Raw genomic sequence first — 18,733 nt, forward strand, 5'->3', positions numbered from 1 at the left:
TTTGAGAACATCAAAGCAAAGCACACAAGAAAAGAAGGAAGAAGCAGAGTAATTCTCTGAGGAGCTGTGTAGCAGCCTCCGTCTAATGAGTCCAATTAACATGCCTCGTGCGCAAACACTCCCGACGTGCGCGCTTAGCACATCCCACCACCGCGGACAAACGCACAGCGCGACGAACAAAGAAGCACAAGAAGGAGCGGCACATTTTCTCCAGAAAAGCGTGCTCCTTGCTGCATGCTTGTGAAAGCAGGATTCAGCTTGATCTCGGTGGGAGGTATAATGATTTCATTAAAAAAAAAAGGAATAACTTCTAACATTATGTTTCTGGTGAAGTGCCATTTGCAGCATTCTGTCACAGAGGAAAGCTGTGAGGGAAAAACACTCGCTAGGCCATAAAAGGAAATTGCCTCCATGGAGAGATTGGACAGTTAATTTGCTTCATAGGTGGGTCATTTTCTCAAAATGAAATTGACACCTAGCTTTGAAATCATAATCGTTTTGCTGTTCCCGGGACAATACGTATAGATTTAAGCTCAATTCAACGTCCAGAACTTAAGAATGCTGTCAAAATGATTTAGTGTTATCAGGAAGCTTGAGCAGAGTGTTTAAGCTTTGTCTTGGAAGTGAGCCTTTAACCGTGTTTTTATACGACTTCTCCGGGCCGTTACGTGGCCCTAAAGGCTGGTGTAGCCATGCCACAGTGCAAATGAATGGATTGAAAATCCTCACTCTGTTGAAATCCACCAGCTGCACACACTTTTTCAATAAACTCTATGTCCTCTAACTGATTCTCCAATCTTTCTGCTATTTTATTCTTGCAGAAATCAAAAATGTTCACCTCTTTCATGAGATGAAACCTCTGCCTCTTGCTCTTTTTTCCCCACCACTTTAAGCTGGAAACATCATTCAAACTTTAAACATGTCACAAAGCATGATGTACACCAAAAGCTTCAGCAGTTGGATGTTTTTTTTATGGGTTGTGTAAAATCACAGTGTTATTTTTCAAGTATTTGATCAAATACAGCTTTTTTCCACCTAAAACATCATCATGACATGACCCACTCTACCGCTAAGCTACATTACCACAGTCCACAATTTCTGCTTATAGCCTTTTGCTACTGCTACACCCTTAACAATACACCAAAAGTTTATATGTCAGAAGGAAGAGAAATGAATAACGGGAACAGTGTCGAAGGGAATTTGAACAAAATGCGTCAGAAGTAAGTAAATCAATTCCTAATAGCCTAGTTTTACGAAAAGCATATAATTATTTATTGCTGTTATTTGCTGCTGTGCTCGTATTTTCATTTAAAACTTTATTTTTTCTCATTAAGACCTGCAAGGAGTGAACTTTCTCAGCTAACTTGACACATACATTCAATCAATAAACTTACGTAGCTAAAGTTAGTCTCTTCTAAACAATGTCAGTCAACTAATTTCTTTTCCTAGGACTTTCGGCTGCACACTGGTGTTAGAACAGTTTTAATTGAATACGTTAAACACTGCATGCATCTCTTGAGTCGCGGCATTCTCACACTTAAAAAATTGTTCTCACATGTGGGAAAGTTCCTGCGGCACAATGTCAGTCAGAGGCCCGTCGACCCCCGGGAGTCACGTCACTTCTCATCGGAAACAATGTCATAATTGGTGTGAACGTTTATTGTTTTAAATCTTCTGTACTTGAGCTGCCACTCTTGAGTGTAAACACAGTGACTGTGTGTGGCGTCACGGTGACAGCTGACATTCACATGCCGGCCGAGGCGCCGCTAGCTCGCTGTCTGCGGCAGGGGTTCAAACTCCTGCATCAACTGTTGATGATCATCACAATTTTTCTGCATGGTTTTGAAAGGAACAGAAAAGGAAATCTTATTTTTCTTATTGTCTTATGTAATAGATTTATAAAGGTAAGATGCTGCATGTATCCATCCCTCCCTCCACGCATTCACTGTTGAAAAATCCACTTGGATAAACGGCGAGAGCAGGCACCTCCTCTAATCTTAGATTCAGTTTCTTTGACACAATAGATTTGGCTCAGTTCTGTGTTGTTTTTTTTAGGAGCACAGAATAGTTTATTTATGTAAAAAAAAAAAAAACAGACTCAACAATATGTGAATCAGTAAACACAGATGTTTTCTTTTTTTTTCTTTTGCTCTCACAAAGACTCTAAAAATATGTGGTGTCATTATTAGAACACAGACCAGGTAAACCCGGTGATAGGCAGATGTCAGAGACAGACAGGTTATTTGCAATAAATTGACTATTAGCATCAGCCTCATTACAGTGATTGTCTCAATTTATGACTCTCATTACACAATTGTCTATCAATCTGAAACCATCTGCCACCGTGAGTACAGTGGGAGGGAAAGAAAATAACGGATGTGTTGGCAAATTGAGTTTGACCGAGGTCCGTCGAGGACACGGTGAATGTGACAATTTTGCATAATGCACTTTGACGATGAAAGTCATGTCTGAAGTTGGTGGAGAAAAAATTTATAATCTCTTCTCATTTAATCTCCCACTCTGTCATCTTCAGCCTGTCCCGTGGGTCAGTTCAAGTCGGGCACAGAGGGACGCTGCAGAGACTGTCCAGAATACAGCCAGGCCCCCATCAGGGGGTCGGCGACGTGTGCGTGTCGCTCCGGATACCTACGTGCGGAGTCCGACCCTGCAGAAAGCCCTTGCTCCAGTAAGTCCACATTAATCAGTCATTAATCCACTCTGTAGTGTCGGTGCTAAGCAACCGCGTCATCTACACCCTTGTTCTCGCCGTTTAACTTCCCCTGCCAGTCCTCACTTTGTTTAGTTTTTTTTTTGACACCTCTGGGTGTTATTTCCCTCTTTTCTCTGGTTTTCTTCAGCCAGCCTTCCCTAAGCTTCTCAGTGGGCTTTGAGATGCATGTCTTTTGTGACAGGCGGCTGGGGGTTGGGGTTTTTCTGCTTAAGTGAGGTACTGATAGTCTGAAGTGACACCTCCGTGTCGATTCAGGAATTTCAATTCAGACAGGTTTTGGATGTGTGAATGGGAAGCACTTTTAGTAATTAGGTGCACTGTGTGGAGATGACCATGAAGAGGATGTGGGAGAGAAATGACCGTCACGTTTTTGACTTGCTCTGTTTTCTGCAGGTGTGAAGTAAATTCCCACCAAATAAATACACACTAAATTTTATACCAGCAGCGATAAACTTAATTACAAAAGCCCTTATCTCACTTATTTATCATTTCATTTAGCTGTTTATAATATATTCTATTTTTTGCACTTGATTGCCTGCAAATCTTTATTACATATTTTTTAATTTGTATGCTAAATTCCTAGCCAGCCGTTTTATCCCGCTGAAAATGCAGCGCTGTAGAAAAGTATTTGCCTCCTCTTCCTTTACAGATTTTTTCTATTTTTGCTTCATTACCCTAAAGCGTTTCATACCATCAGATTTTATTATGGTAAGCTGAGTAAATACAAATTACAGTTTTCAAATGGGAGAAAAAGCCATACGAACCAATCTGGTCCTATGGGAAAGAGGAACTGTCCCGTAACCCTGACTACTGGTTGTGGCAGCAAGTAAACCTTTTATGATGCTTATACTTCTGTTCATCATTTCCAGAATATTTTTTTTGGATATCATCAAGATGTTTTTCTCTCTTCTTTTTTTTGGCCGGCAGTGATATTTACCATCTGACTCTGCCTTTGATGCCTTTATTGTGTTTACCTTAACCAAGGTAAGAGAGTTCTTCAGAGCTTTAGGCGCCGTACTGGGTTCATCCTGGATCAGTAGCAGATTGGTTTTTCCTCCCTGATCCATGTTTTCTCCATATGTGTATAATGACTCTTACTGTGGTCCACTGCAATCCCAAAGCATTAGAAAAAAATATTTTTAACTTTTTTTTCCCAGATCGGTAAATATTTAATGATGTAGTTTTTCTTTTGTTACTGAATTTCTTAGGCCAGGGTCTGATGTTTTGGTTTTTGACATCTTTTAATCTACTTCCTGTTTCAACCAAGGTTTTATTTTAATGATTTCTCTGTTCTAAACCTCCGACAGTGATCAGACCTGAGTTTAACTTATAAAAATGTAACCAAAAATTGAAGGTAATCACGGATAATCGACCATTTAACAAAATGAAGGGAATTACGTTTTCCTCATTGGGCTTAGTTGGTCGAACATCTTTATTCCCTCATTATTTCAAATTATCAGTTAAAAATGCATTGGTTATGTCCTCAGATTATCCTTGTCTGATTGTTTGGTTGACAAATGTTAAGTTTTGTTTTACAGTCTTTCTTTAAAACAACTGCCAAATATGAAGAAATGTGTCAATCGAATGTATTCCAAGTCCCTACAATCCCTTATTGGGTGTGATGTTGTCCCACTTTGGTTTTTAATGAAGAGCACTATTAGCACTGAAATCACCCGCAGACTCAGTGACAAAGCTCTGTCTCTTTGGCAGGAAGTGATACTGATTCACAGAGCCTGAGTGGTCTCTCTGTTTAGTTATGCTTGGCTTGAGGCAGTAGCTATCTCCTTACAATTTTCAGACGGCGATCATTATCGCCGCGCCTTAGATGAACCTAATTGCACCAGTTGAGTTCTGCAGAACACGCTCCCGCTGTGATGCAAAGTCACTGCAAGAATATTGTTCTGCTTCGTGACTGAATGAAAATGTTGCCAGTTTTTAATGCAATAAAATGTAAAAAAAAAAAATTCTCGTGACCCCTGTGTGGGTCACGAGAAAGATGTGAGCAGAGTACATGAGTGCACTCCTGTTGTTTCAATGGCATTCAGTGGCACTTAAAAATTAAATATGATTTTGACCTTTTTGTAAAACAATGCAGTATGCAGAATAAGTACTTGTGTTTTGCAAAGATTTGTTATTGAGAGCCAAATGAACAGTCACAATGCTTCATTTTTATAGGATGGAGAACAGTGGCATCCAAAAGTGTTCATATCCTTTAAACGTTTCCACATTTTGAAATATTACAGCCAGAAATTTTCTGTATTTCAGCACAAAGTCGTGCTTAAATATGAAGTGGAAGGAAATGGTACACGGTTTGCATAGTTTCCGAATAAAATACAATGCAACCAACTAACTTCAGAGTCCAATCGACTGATTTAATCTCAGTATAAATTCAGCTGTTCTGTGAAGGTTTGTCAGACAATATTAGTAAACAAACAGCATAAGGACGAAGAAACCAAGCAGACAGGTCAGAGATAAAATTATGTTTAAATCAAAACGACATCTCAAGACCCTAGAAACTCACTGTTTGAAATAGAAAACCTACCAGGACATGATCATTCACCTAACCTACAGTAAACGGTTATAATGGCAGCATACATTGCTTCTACAAAGTATCGACTCAGAGGGCTGAATCCAAATGCAGACCAGACATTTTTGTTTTTAATATTAAGATATTTCCTTCTGCTTCAATCATGCACAACTCTGAGTTTGTCTGTCACATAAAATTCCCATAACATGAACTGAAGTCTGTGGTTGTGTCATGACAAAATGTGAAAAAGTTTAAAAGGTATGAATACGTTTTGCAATGTGATATAAATAAGTGATCAATTATGACATTAGAAATATTGTCAAAAAGGAATAAATTGGCCTTTTTTCTTCTCAATGTGGTAAATATAGAACTCCGACTTTAGAAAAATTAGTCAATCCTATCTCACAATAAAGCCAATTAGCAAAATTGCTCACTTCTATATATCTTTGCTCCTGCAGAGCCTCCATCGGCTCCTCGCAGCGTCATCCCCCAGATCAACGACACCACGCTCACGCTGGAGTGGAACGAGCCTCTGGATAGAGGCTACAGAGAGGACCTGAGCTACTCCATCAGGTGCTCTGTATGCAGGTCACCCAGGGGAACCTGTCTCCCCTGCGGAGACAACGTCAGCTACCGTCCGGCTCACGAAGGCCTGCAGGGTCGCAGGGTGGAGGTGTGGGGTCTGCTGCCTCACACAACGTACACCTTCACCGTCCTGGCGCTCAACGGGGTGTCTCCGCTCAGCACCAAGGAGCCTGCTGGCGAAAGCATCAATATCACCACCAACCATGAAGGTGAGAGACAAAAGCACTGAAGTAAAAAAAAAAAAAAAAAAAAAGAGAGAGAGAAGAGTTTAAATAGTCTGTATTTCGGTCGATATCTATAATCCTGCTGCTATCTGTGCAGTGCCATCACTTGTGTCTGCGATTCGGAAGAGTGACTCCACAGAGAGCAGCCTGACTCTGCAGTGGTCGGTCCCAGATCAGCCGCACTACAACGTGCTGATGTATCAGCTGCGCTACTGCGAGAAGGTAAACGCCGCCTAACCAGCGAGTGGCCATTCAGGTTCAGTCATTTATCTAGTTTGCTCATGGTTAGACTCTTCTACAGCTCTTTTAATAAACTTAATCTGGGTCCTGATCTGCTGGGTCATAAGATTAACCAGGAAGTTTTAAATTGTTAATGAAGCTTGTTGGTTTCATTAAAACCAAGCTTAGATGCTCCAAAGTTCTGTACAGACAGATTTAAAGAAAACTTGAACATTATAACGGTGGCACGTTGATGATTATGACAAAGAAAGGAAAAATTAGGAAAGTCTGGTTATCATCATTGCAATATTCTACAAGAATCTTATCTGATGATTTCCTGATGTTATTTTAGAAACTGAACTAAATGGGCAAAAAGATTCCCAGTGAAGCAATGGGAGGTGTCTTCTGATTGGTTGATCCCAGTGAAAACAATTCAAACAATATGAGGCCTAAAACAAATCCCTGAGGCTCTCCCCAGCTACTAATCCTCCATCAATGGCCCCCTGCAAACCTCAAACCCTTAACGTAAAGAAATTGAACCCCAAACCTAAACAAGTAATAAAGAATACTGCTAGAAGATAGAGTTCCTGTGTGACAAAAAGGACAGAAACCTTTCAGTTACAACCTGGACAGAACTGCAGCTGAGATCAAAACCTCAACCTATTTAACATCCCCAGGTTAAGACTATTTTGATGTGTCATCTTTGGATAGTAAGAAAATCCAGGGTTACTTCAGGCCAGTTTCATTAAACATATTAAGATGCCAACGGTTTGCTTCTTTAGAAGTCTTCTTGGCTTGACCCAGCTATTTCTTTTTTCACGTTTTACTCCATATTCATACTTTGTTCTCATCCAGCTTACTTTGGTTTTCTTTGGCAGGAGAGACGCAGTGAAAATCCGTGCTCATACACGGAGACGAAGAGAAACCAGGCTGTGCTAACAGACCTCCGCAGGGCCACTCAGTATGAAGTGCAGGTTCGGGCGCGCACCCAGGCTGGATACGGCAGCTTCAGTCCTGCAATCGTCTTCCGCACCCTGCCTGATGGTAAAATGTTCTTGTTTGCTCTTGCAAAAAAAAAACTCTCACTTCTTTTTTTTCCATTTCCACTGAGATTTTTTTTTTCTTCTTATCAGCATTCTCAATCCCTGGACTGTGTTTGCTATGCATTCATCGCCTGTGAGATAGTGTCCTTGTTATTAACGCAGATTCTTGTAATGTCCCATTTGCTACATCGGGGTAAACTCTGTGGTTTGGCTTTTGCACCCATAACTTTCTGAGTAAATGTCTCTTTTTTCTTTCTTCTTTTTTTTTCCCCACCTTCAGGATATGACTCTGCCTCCCAGTTCTTGGTGCCTGGCATCCTTATCGCAGTCGGGATGCTGCTGCTAGTCATTTTTGTCGTCTTAGCCGTCTTCTGCCTACGGTGAGAACAAGGGGACAAAGGAAAAGAGGCTGAGAAGAAGACAAATTTGCATGGGAAAAAAACCCTGCTAAAACAACAGGAAATGTGAAAGAAAAGCGCTGGGGAAATCGAAAACCTAAAACAACCGTGACCCCCATTTTACAGTTTGGCACCACTTTGTTCTTTTGTTTATACCTATTGTATCTTATCAGCGATAGATTTGCTCTGTGCTATCCTCACTTTTTTTTTTCTTCTTTTTTCTACGTCTGTGAAACAGTTCAGACACAAAGCAGCGTTTGTGATTTCTTTCGCTTACGCAGCTAAAAGCTATCCTGCTCATTAGAACGTTTTCCTGAGGCTTCATTGTTTGAGTAAATAGTGTTGGATGCCACCATGGAGGGGGAGCAAGAGAGAAAGTGCATAGATCTGGTTAAGGGATAGAGACGACGGTAGAGGTAGAGGGCAGGGAAAGACAGGATGCAGTCGTCCCAGCCCTGTTTCCACAGGACAGGAGAACAATAGCTGTGACCTTGTGGCACATTCACACACACACACATACACCCCCCCAAAGCAGCTACTGAGGCCCAGATCTGCCTCAAACTGAGGGTGGTGCTTTACTGCTATTTTAGGCTTTTGAAGTGGGAAAGAGAGAGACAGGAGCGGTGGAAGGCGGTGATCCAGGAGCCACAGGCTCGTTACGGTCTTGTAGGGATGAGTCCGCGCCGCCGGAATCCTAATGGAGCCGCTTGTGTCAAAGAGCGGGACCATAGGGGTCGGCTCGGACAACAAGTCATCTTGTATTGTGCCTTTAAGGTTTCCGAGGATTGTTGAGGCCAGGCGAAGGCCTTTCAAACCGGGCCAGTTGTTGTATCAAAGAATACACAAAGTATAATTGATGGAGGTGGTTTTTTGTAAACAGAGCGCATTTTACCTGGAGGGACGTGTTTTCTTTTTTTTTTTACACTGTTCTTGTTGAAGAGTATATGTTTTATCACAATCAAAGAAACTGTTTCATCAAGATTTTATGTGATAGACCAAACTAAAGTGGCATGTAATTGTTAAATATAAGGAAAAAGATACAAAAAATGTATACAGATAAAAAGATGTGACATGAATTTGTAATGATTAGGTCATCCAAATTTTCCTGCATGTTGAATTGTCCCAGACGTTATCACAATAAACAACAACATCGTTGTTCTGAGGCCATTTTCAAGTAATGCAGTGGCATTATAATGCAAGAACACTTTCTCAAAGATCTCTAAACTTTAAATTCTAATAAACATTTAACACTGAACTGGGAAACATTTTAAATATCCAAAATAAATAAATAAAACAACAAATACAATGAATTATGTAAGTAAAACTTTTCTTTTTTTTTGAAAAATGAAACCCAGTGCATTCTGAAAGTTCCTATTTACAACATGAAGTCCATCTTTGTGTAATTTATTCTTTATGTAAATATCAAAGTCATGAAGATGAACGAACAGATCAGACAGTTCAGGGGGAAAGTTTATTATAATTATAAAACAATCTCCCAAACATCAAAGTCCCACGGCAGAGCTGCAGTGATCCTCGGCTCAGATAGGAGAATCTGCAGATAGTCATCTCCTAGTTGCCATAAAGCATACTGCTAGAAGTCTGCCAGAAGTGGGGTATTTGACACAACAATCATGTTTAAAAGCGCTTAGACAATCGGTGTCCTCATGGACCCACTGAAATTCATGTAAATGTTTTTGTGCTGACGGCTAATGGACTGAAAAGGTGCTGCGGTCAGATGAAACCAAAATTAAACTGGCCAATCTCTAATGTAGATGATGAGTTAGCCTGCACTCAGCATCCTGAAACACGGCGATGGCAGCATCATAATGTGGGTTTTGTTTACTCTTCAAAGAGAAGATTTCTTTTTTTAAAATGACGTTCCCAGATCTCCATCCAGTCCAATTGGTCTTGAGATATTTTGCAAAGAATAACGGGGAGAAATTTCAATCTCTACATATGCAGAAATAGTGGATACTGACTACAAATGTGGGCCACACATTTCAGATTTTTATTTTTATGAAACATTAAAAAATATATATATAATTTTTCTCATATTATTCACTTCTTTGTACACACAAAATCCCAATAAAATACTGTGAGTTGTGGTTGTAAAACAAAGTGTGAAAAGTTTGACTTTTTTAAGGAGCTTTTGCTGTTAACTTTGGTGTTCTTATTTCCATTTTTGATCCGTTAGCATCTACTGAAATAATCCTAACAACAGTAGCTTGAAAAAGTCTTTAAAAAAACTTGAAATACTTATTTATTCTTTGGGAAACTATGCTTGTGCCATAATCTTGTTACATTTATGCTTCTCTGTTTCCCGCTGCAGCCGACACAGCCGAGTTAAAGATCCCGAGCTGAGCGACAAAAACAGCCAGTACCTCATTGGCCAAGGTAAGCCATTACGGACGCCGGACCTCGGCTGATTTATAACCTGTTCACGTCACAGAAACCATTCCTAATGCTGCTCATAGTTCTTGAACATTTCTTTTCTTTCCTTTCCCACGACTCTGTTTGTCCGTTTCTTGCAGGGGTCAAGGTTTACATCGACCCTTTCACCTACGAGGACCCTAATGAGGCGGTGCGAGAGTTTGCCAAGGAAATCGATGTTTCCTTTGTCAAGATAGAGGAGGTTATCGGCGCCGGTACGCTCCACTCAGGCTTTTCCCACTATTACTACATGTGTAAACCTGGTTACCTTTCTGTGAATTCATTTGGTTTGTGGCTTTCCTTTTGCCTGATCGTCCACTTTAAAAAGAATATTGTTAGTCTTTATCTAATTTAGCCTTTAAAATTGATTCATAGGCATTGTCTGGGCTTCTTATTTTAAAGACCAAATTCAATATAGTTGCACCAATAAAGCAATTAACTGATAAATATGTGGCCAACATTATTGGCCCTCATTTTAACAAAAGGACACCACTTGCTGCGAGCGAGCTTTACATTGGCTAGATAATGCGCTGATACTCATAATGTGGAAAACAGCCGCTCTAATGGGTGTTTATGTGTCTGCAGGCGAGTTCGGGGAGGTGTGTCGAGGACGGCTGAAAATCCCAGGGAAGAAAGAAAACTACGTGGCGATCAAGACCCTCAAAGGCGGCTACACCGAGAAGCAGAGGAGGGACTTCCTGTCCGAGGCGTCCATCATGGGGCAGTTCCAGCACCCCAACATCATCCACCTGGAGGGCATCATAACAGCCAGCTGTCCAGTGATGATCCTCACCGAGTTCATGGAGAACGGCGCGCTGGACTCCTTCCTGCGGGTCAGTGTGACAACAGGCGCTGTCACGCCGTCTCCCGGGCCGACACGTCCACACAGCGTCACGTCTAAAGCGTCTCTGTCCTCCCCCGCAGCTCAACGACAGCCAGTTCACTCCCATCCAGCTAGTGGGGATGCTGCGCGGCATCGCCTCGGGCATGAAGTACCTGGCAGAGATGAGCTACGTCCACAGAGACTTGGCTGCCCGCAACATCCTGATCAACAGCAACCTGGTGTGCAAGGTGTCCGACTTTGGCTTGTCACGCTTCCTGCAGGAGAACTCCTCCGACCCGACTTACACCAGCTCTCTGGTGAGGCAGCAGCCAGGACTGATTTACTTTTTACTCACAGTTCTGTTTGCCGGGGAAAGTCTCGGTGTATGTACGTGACGATTTTTAGACTTAATTGTTTGCTTTTTCTTTTTTTTTAAATGCAGGGAGGCAAGATTCCCATCCGCTGGACAGCACCCGAGGCGATAGCCTTCAGAAAGTTTACCTCTGCCTCAGACGTGTGGAGCTACGGCATTGTTATGTGGGAGGTCATGTCTTTTGGAGAGAGACCGTACTGGGACATGAGTAACCAGGATGTAAGTTTCAGCAAAAAACCCACATGTTGCTGCAGCTGGGTGATTTGCCCTGAAAATAAAATCTCAGATTTTGTTTTTTATATCGGATCTGATTTCCGATTTTTTTTGGAGGTTTTTTTTGCTTACTTTCTGTTATTAAAAAGAAATTACAGAAATATTTTTCAAAAAAGTGGCTTTTGTTCGAATCATCCCTTCTGTAGTTGAACGATGGAGTATATGAGAATTTCTGCTTAATTACAAAAATAGTCAAAATATTAGCAAATAGGATGCAATTCTACCAGAAATAACTTAAAATTATGAGAAAAAAGTCGTTTTAATGGGAAAATAACTTAGCTATCAGGATCTAAAGTGTGCATCTCAGTCGGCAGGTTTGTTTTTTTCTTCAAAATTTGTTTGGACAAAGTCTACTTATAATAATTTGATGCTGATGTGTTGTGTCCTAATATTACGACTTTATTCTTGTAATTTAAAACAGTAAAAAAATCAAAGTCCAAGTAAACAGAAGCTTGTTAAACAAGATGGCGCCTCACAGTGTGCTGACATCACTGTGAGCTAAGGACACCCAAAGAGAAAACTGGTGACAAAAAAAACCCATTTATTCCAAATATTTAATCTCCGAAACCCCAAAATTTAATTAATCGATAAAATCTATTTATCGCTACATCGAGCCAGTTGTAATAATCAGTTTCTGAATCTGTGCAAATTACTTACGTCACTACTTGGGTATTAAAAACTGAATTCTAGTCATCATGTTGCTAATTATATACGCCGTGTTTGCGCCCTCACTAAACTCCTTGCATCTCCGAATCGATGCAAACATCATTTAGTCGAAACACTTTGTTTGAACAGCAGCTGTTTGTCTCCCATTGTCAGGTAATCAATGCCATCGAGCAAGACTACCGGCTGCCCCCGCCGCCCGACTGCCCCTCCCACCTGCACCAGCTCATGCTGGACTGCTGGCAGAAGGACCGCTCCGCACGTCCCCGCTTCGCGGACCTCGTCAGCGCTCTGGACAAACTCATCCGCAACCCGGCCTCGCTGAAAATAGTCGCTCAAGAAGCAGGAGGGTAAGAGTGAAAACACGCAGCTGTAGAAAATGTTGCATTTTTTCCGTCGTTCGGTGATCTAAGACTTTTGTTGTAGATGTGATGATGAGTCACTGTTTTTGTCTGTGGCTTGTCCACATGGTTTGGAGAAAACTACGCTGAAAGCTCTCCTTACTATTTTGGCTTCAGCTACGGTCAAGCAGCAACCTCTCCTCTGTTGGACACAAATCTGTTTGGTTTCATGCACAAAGAGGTGAAAGCGTCTTTCATGCCACAGAAAACCTGTAAAATTCTGTCATGATACCTGCATGAAGACAGACTAAATTTGGAAACTCCAGCGCTGATGACGTTTGCATATTTTGTCGCACTTGTTTTGCATTGTGCAGCCCTGTGTTTCAGAACAATACATTACAGCACCAACATTGAATTTATGCCAAGGTTCTGTTTGTCATTGCAGTTTTCCACATTGCTAATGGAAAGCAAACATGGAAAAGGAATTATGTTGGCCTTTTCAAATAAAAGCAACAAAAAAAAACTTAACTGTCCATTAAAAAAATTAAGATTCCATATCAAGCTAAGGAATTATGTTGGCCTTTCAACATAAAGCTTTAATATTTCATGAGTTACATTGAACTACTGTACCTTGGGCATGATTCTTTATCGTAATAAACGGCTCAAAATAAAAGCATCTGGTCAAGTAAAAATGCCCTTTCAAAAAAGCTCACATATGATCATCAAAATAAAAGTCTGTCCTTTTCATGGAGAAGGTTCTAAATTGCTAATGGAGGTAAGCTAGTCATGAAAAAGAGATTATGCAAGGCCTTAGAAATAGAGTTCATAGGTGACCTTTAAAATAATTGTCTTGCTCTTTCATGGGTTAAATCATTAAACCTGCTTCAAAAATTACAGGTCTTGAAAGAGCAACCGTTTCTTATGTTGGTTCTCTGTAATGTGCCGTTATTTAGACGCGAATGATCAAAAAGCAGTCTGGTTTTGGATGGTGCTAGTTTCTTCATAAATAGCCTTTTTTTTCTTAAACTTTATTCTCCAGATATGTTGTAGTCTTCACATCTTTCTTTTGTTTTTCTTTGGATTTTAGCTGCTGTTTTCGCTGATGTTTTTGTTTTCTACTCTGCTTAACTCTGACCTTTGAATCACTTAGGCATAAAAAACTCCTAAATTCAAAAGATGGAATGGCGCTGTATCTACAGAAAAAAGACTTGGCAAGGAATCTATTTTTAATTGAATATAGAGGCACTTTACTGTCAGACGAAAACATAGTTTCCACTTGTCTTGTTTACATTTTGTAAAATCAGTAATTTAACACAGACAGACATAAAGTATTTACGCACCAACAATGTGAATCTCAACAAACCTCAAGCTAAAATGGAAAGAAATAGGATATCACTTCTTTAATCTTTTGGATTAAACTGTTACCTACATGCTGTTGTTGTCAGACACAAAGACTGGTCAGAAAATTAGTAACAATAAAGTCCACAAAGAAACTTGGGAAGACATTTAGTAGATTTTTGTTGAACTTTTGCTCAAAAGCTTTGTAAAACATAGGATAAAACTCAACTTTTCGACATGCTAAGCACTCTAAAATAGCTAGTTTAAAACCATAACAGTACGTATGTCTTAATGACATCAACGCAGAGGCGGACTGATCTGTTTCTGATTGACTGACTGTCGCGGTAACACACAGATAAAGTCAGCAGCATGTGTATTCCCTGATTGAAAGGGCTGCCAATGTCTCTTTCTGGGGTCATTTCACAGTCCTGACAGTAGCAGGACAGCCATTACCCTCCCACTGCCCACTCCAAGATGCCACCTCAGAGTCCTGCTGTGAACTGTCAGCCACTTGCTGTGCCCATTTCCCTTCCTTCGCATTCTGCCTGTCAGCTGGTTACATACCGCTGAAGACGCTCCACCCCTGACAAATCCCATTGTTTGTAGCCGTCAGTCAGCGCGCCTCAGATTATACCTCTCCCCACCAGCCCAACATTGCTGCAGGACGCGTGGAAGCTCCTCGCGGCTGTTTTGGTGACAGTGAATGTAAGTCATTCTTTTGTTTGTCGGCTTTCTCCACCCCCTCTACAGGCCGTCCTACCCCCTGCTGGACCAGCGCGCACCTTTGGCTCTCTCGCCGTGTTCTTCAGTCGGCGATTGGCTGAGGGCTATCAAGATGGAGCGCTATGAGGACAGCTTCCTGCAGGCTGGCTTCAACTCAGTAGATCAGCTGGCCCAAATCACTGCACAGTTAGTTTCTTCTATTCCCAACTGACTCGTCTAATGTAGCTTTTAATTTTGATTGGAAGTATTTTCAGGTGCTTCAAAGGCCTTTACCATCCTCCTTTTTCTGTCTGTTTCAGGGATCTGCTGCACATGGGTGTGACTTTAGCTGGACATCAGAGGAAAATCCTCTCTAGCATTCAGACAATGACCTTGCAAAACAAGAGCACGGCGACTGTGACATTCTAGCTGCTCTGCCCTTCTTCATCCTGGACGTGAACACAGCGCACAGGTGTGTGCTGCCGTGTCCTAGAGCACTCTGGATCCTTTCCTGTGACCCACTTTGAACACAAACTGAGGAAGGAGGAAGATTGTATTCACAACCAGGGAAAAGAACAAAAATGAAGAGAAAAAAAATAGCAGATAAAGATGAGTGGTGAGACTCGAACCAGTCACCTGGAGTAACCAGGTGGTAAAGTCATCTAGACTTTCTCTGTCAGATTTTTAAAAGTTTGCAGTCAGTATTTTTACATCTAGCAAGTATAGAACCAAGTGCATCTGCCAAACCACGATGAGTGACAAACCAGTGTTTACACAGTTTCTAAAGTTTCATTCTCAAAGTGTCGTTTACTTATATTGTTGCCCTCCCCCCCCAAAAAGGTTCCACTTTTAACCAAAGGAGACAAAAAAAAAATGCTAATCTAAAAGTTATCCTTTGTTTCCAGTTTGCTTTTATGATTAGGAATGAGAATTTTTTTTGTTTGATTCTGGCTGTCTTTTTATTAATCCTTCTGGATCACCTTTCATGTCAGTACTGCACAGTCTAATTACGGGAATAGTTTGCTTCCATTATATTTCAGAACGACCTCGTCTTTACTCAGGTGTGATGTGTAATACAGACTTCAAGGAACGCTGTACATGCCCCTAATCAGAAGCCTCATCTTCCTCAAGTCTGGCTCCTCCTTTGCCTGCTACAAAAAAATACAAGAGGAAAAATGAGGCACAAAAGAGACATTTCAGCACTTTTGTCATTTCAGAGTGATTTGTAATCTTGTGCGATTTGATGCGTTTATCCTGAGCTGTGTTTCTGTTGGATGTTTTCTGCTGGCAGCTCATTTTTGTTCTAATAAGCCAGAACAAGGACCAAGTGGACTCAAGAGACCAGAGAACACTGTAGAATTGGATTTTCCATGTTATCTGGCCTCAAAACATGTTTTTAATCGATATTAGTGATAATGTACATTTTTAATACTCTTATTCTGTATTCTCCGTCATCTTCCAGTGCCATTTATATGTCTATATGTGGTCTTAAATGACTGTTTTATAAAGCAGATATCTTTCCTGTGGGATTCAGTGTGTCTTGTTTTTTTTTTTATACCGTGAAGTTGAAACTCCTGCTTGAAAATAAGCTAACCAGCTAATCAACAGCTGCACTAGGTTTCCATGTTAAATGCTAACCAGTAGCCAGGTAACGAGGCGTCAAGGTAACGGCTAATCTCACGAGCGCTAGCTAGTTACAGTTAGCATGACTTCGCCTGATGAATTTGTAAGATACCCGAACAACTACCCTTAAATCATTTCGTTGGCAGCATTTTGGGTTTCCGGTAGGAATGATAAATGGCAACAGAGTGGCAGACAAGAGATAAACAATATATAATAAACACTGCAAGTTGTTCAGATGGTGAAATAGGCAGAAAACGTCGCTATAGCAACCGATAGCTGGACTTCCAGAGGTGCGTTTAGCTACGTCGCGATCAGCCCGTCCATCAAAAGCGAAATGGTGAATGTAGTGCAGAACAATCAGTTAAAGCACTCTCCTAAGGTTTGACGAAAATAAAAGAAAAAATCGTTTTAAAAAAATATCAATTTCATGGACTTGTGATAAAAATTACTAAAACAAAATATAAGATGGCGGCTTTCTTACCGCGACTCTTGTTAGCTTTAGGCATCGTTACTACTGTGTCGCTTTATTTAGAAATTAATTTCACTTCACGTTTTAGTATAGTGTTATTTCTGTCCTCAGTGCTGATAAAAATATTTTTAATCTTTAAACCACGTAGCAATTTACGTTTCTGTGCAGTCTAGAAAAGTATGAAATTAGATTTTAATTTTTTCCAGGACGCTTTGCCCTTCTGTCCCTCATTTTCCTCCCTCCCTAACTTCTTGGTGTCCCTTCGTTTATTATTTATTTTTCCTTGCGTTCTTCCTTCTTCCCTCCTTCCTCGTACCTTGTTTCCTTCTTCATTTCAAGAGTTCCCTTGGTTTTTTCTTTGGTTTTGTTCTCTTTTTTTTCCTTCCTTCCTTTGGTTTTCCCAAAGACTGCGTAAATATTGCTAACCAGCATTTGTTCATTTTAAGCAATGCCCTTATTTTATTTTCGTATCTCTTTTACTTAGCTCGCAGGTTTCCATGTGGAATTTGAACAATGTTATTAGGAGGAATGCTAACAGCTCCATTTAATCCCCCAACCCCACCCTGCTTCCTTTAGCTGCGGCTCTTGAAGGGTTTTGTTGACCCTTTTGACATTTAAGTCGTGAATAATTTACCCTGTGTAAAGAGAAGACCTCACCAATTGTTTTGGGGGGAATAGGATTTGCAACAACAAAAAAAGAAAAAAAAAACAGGACAGAGGACAGCTTGGTTTAACTTTATCTTAGTCGGAAATGCTTTAAACATCCAATTCTTGATGGTGTATTTGGAAAGAACCAGCTAAGAACATGATGTTTAAATATTTGACAGATTTTCAAGAATTTTGTAGGTATTTTAGAAACATTTGTCCATTTCATTAAAACTCACATTTCATTGCTCCAAAGGGTAACATGTAATTTAACCATGTAATTCTCAAAATTTACACACATTTTAGCTTGATTATATAGTTTCTGACATTTATCTTTTAGTTACAGGTCATTTTGTTCTCCCTTTTTGTATCAAGACCTATCTATTTCCATTTTTTCCTTTAGTATTTTCATTTCATTCCTGTAAACAACCCATTTCGCACCAATTTACTTAAATCATGCCATATGAGTTTAGTTGTAATTGCAGTTAATTATATTCAGAAAAAATGAAAGCAAGTGGTCATAAAAAATGATCAAATCTTATATTTTAGCTAATTTTATGTTGGCTTATAAAACCGACATAGTTTTTTACCCCTTTGCCATTTTACTCCTTTGCATTTTTTTTTTTTGTAATACGCAAGTATTTGGGGTCGAAAATGGTACCAATCCTGGTGTCTGATCAGCAGATGGAGGAAAAACATACTTTAATATTTTTTATCTCATCCAGGTGGCTTTACAGGAAAAGTTCAACCTGACTTCATTCGTCTTCTTCTGCCTGTTTAGTTTTAGTTTCTTAGTGATTTTACCAGAACATCTTAATGACCTCCAGGAACATTTTTTACTGCAGTAAACAAGAAATATTCCACATATATCACTGGCAAACAGAGCCTTAATGCATGGCACTAATATCATTATCCAACGCTTAGGCTATGGCGGTTCGAGCAATTCTTTGCAATATTGATATCTTGGGTTTTAGAGATGTTGCAATATATTGTGCAGCTGTACAGTATGGTCATTTTTGAGGCGTCTAATTTATGGGTTTTATTAAGCTGAAAGTTCAATTTATCTTATAAAACATTCCAAAACAAGATATAAACAAGAACCTCATAAAAAAAATGGGCCTATGCAAAAATAAACCTTAGTTCTACTTCAAAAAAGGTTTCTAAAAGCTGAATCTTTTCTCTTTTGTATCACTGTTACAAGCAGTGATACTTAAAATATTTCTGCAGACAATAAAGTCTGGATAAGGAAATATAATTTTACCACTGACCATAGGAAGGCAGTGTCAGATTTCAGTATTTGTAAAACTCATTGTTCATTTCAGTTGC

At 40.2% G+C, this 18,733-nt stretch overlaps 1 protein-coding gene across 1 annotated transcript in view; it reads left to right on the forward strand.

Annotated features, from left to right (window-relative positions):
• Positions 1–16,199, forward strand: part of ephb4a (eph receptor B4a) — a 50,279-nt gene extending 34,080 nt beyond the window's left edge. The window contains exons 5-17 of the mRNA XM_032576900.1: positions 2,534–2,686; positions 5,717–6,052; positions 6,165–6,289; positions 7,165–7,330; positions 7,610–7,709; positions 10,057–10,121; positions 10,259–10,372; positions 10,743–10,990; positions 11,082–11,297; positions 11,423–11,572; positions 12,446–12,639; positions 14,719–14,877; positions 14,991–16,199. Of these exons, the coding sequence (XP_032432791.1) occupies positions 2,534–2,686; positions 5,717–6,052; positions 6,165–6,289; positions 7,165–7,330; positions 7,610–7,709; positions 10,057–10,121; positions 10,259–10,372; positions 10,743–10,990; positions 11,082–11,297; positions 11,423–11,572; positions 12,446–12,639; positions 14,719–14,877; positions 14,991–15,099 (2,135 nt within the window). The 3' untranslated portion in view covers positions 15,100–16,199. The remainder of the gene's footprint in view (positions 1–2,533; positions 2,687–5,716; positions 6,053–6,164; positions 6,290–7,164; positions 7,331–7,609; positions 7,710–10,056; positions 10,122–10,258; positions 10,373–10,742; positions 10,991–11,081; positions 11,298–11,422; positions 11,573–12,445; positions 12,640–14,718; positions 14,878–14,990) is intronic.
• The last annotated feature ends 2,534 nt before the right edge of the window (positions 16,200–18,733 follow it).

This window comes from Xiphophorus hellerii, chromosome 11, assembly GCF_003331165.1.
Source record: "Xiphophorus hellerii strain 12219 chromosome 11, Xiphophorus_hellerii-4.1, whole genome shotgun sequence".
NCBI lineage: Eukaryota > Metazoa > Chordata > Actinopteri > Cyprinodontiformes > Poeciliidae > Xiphophorus > Xiphophorus hellerii.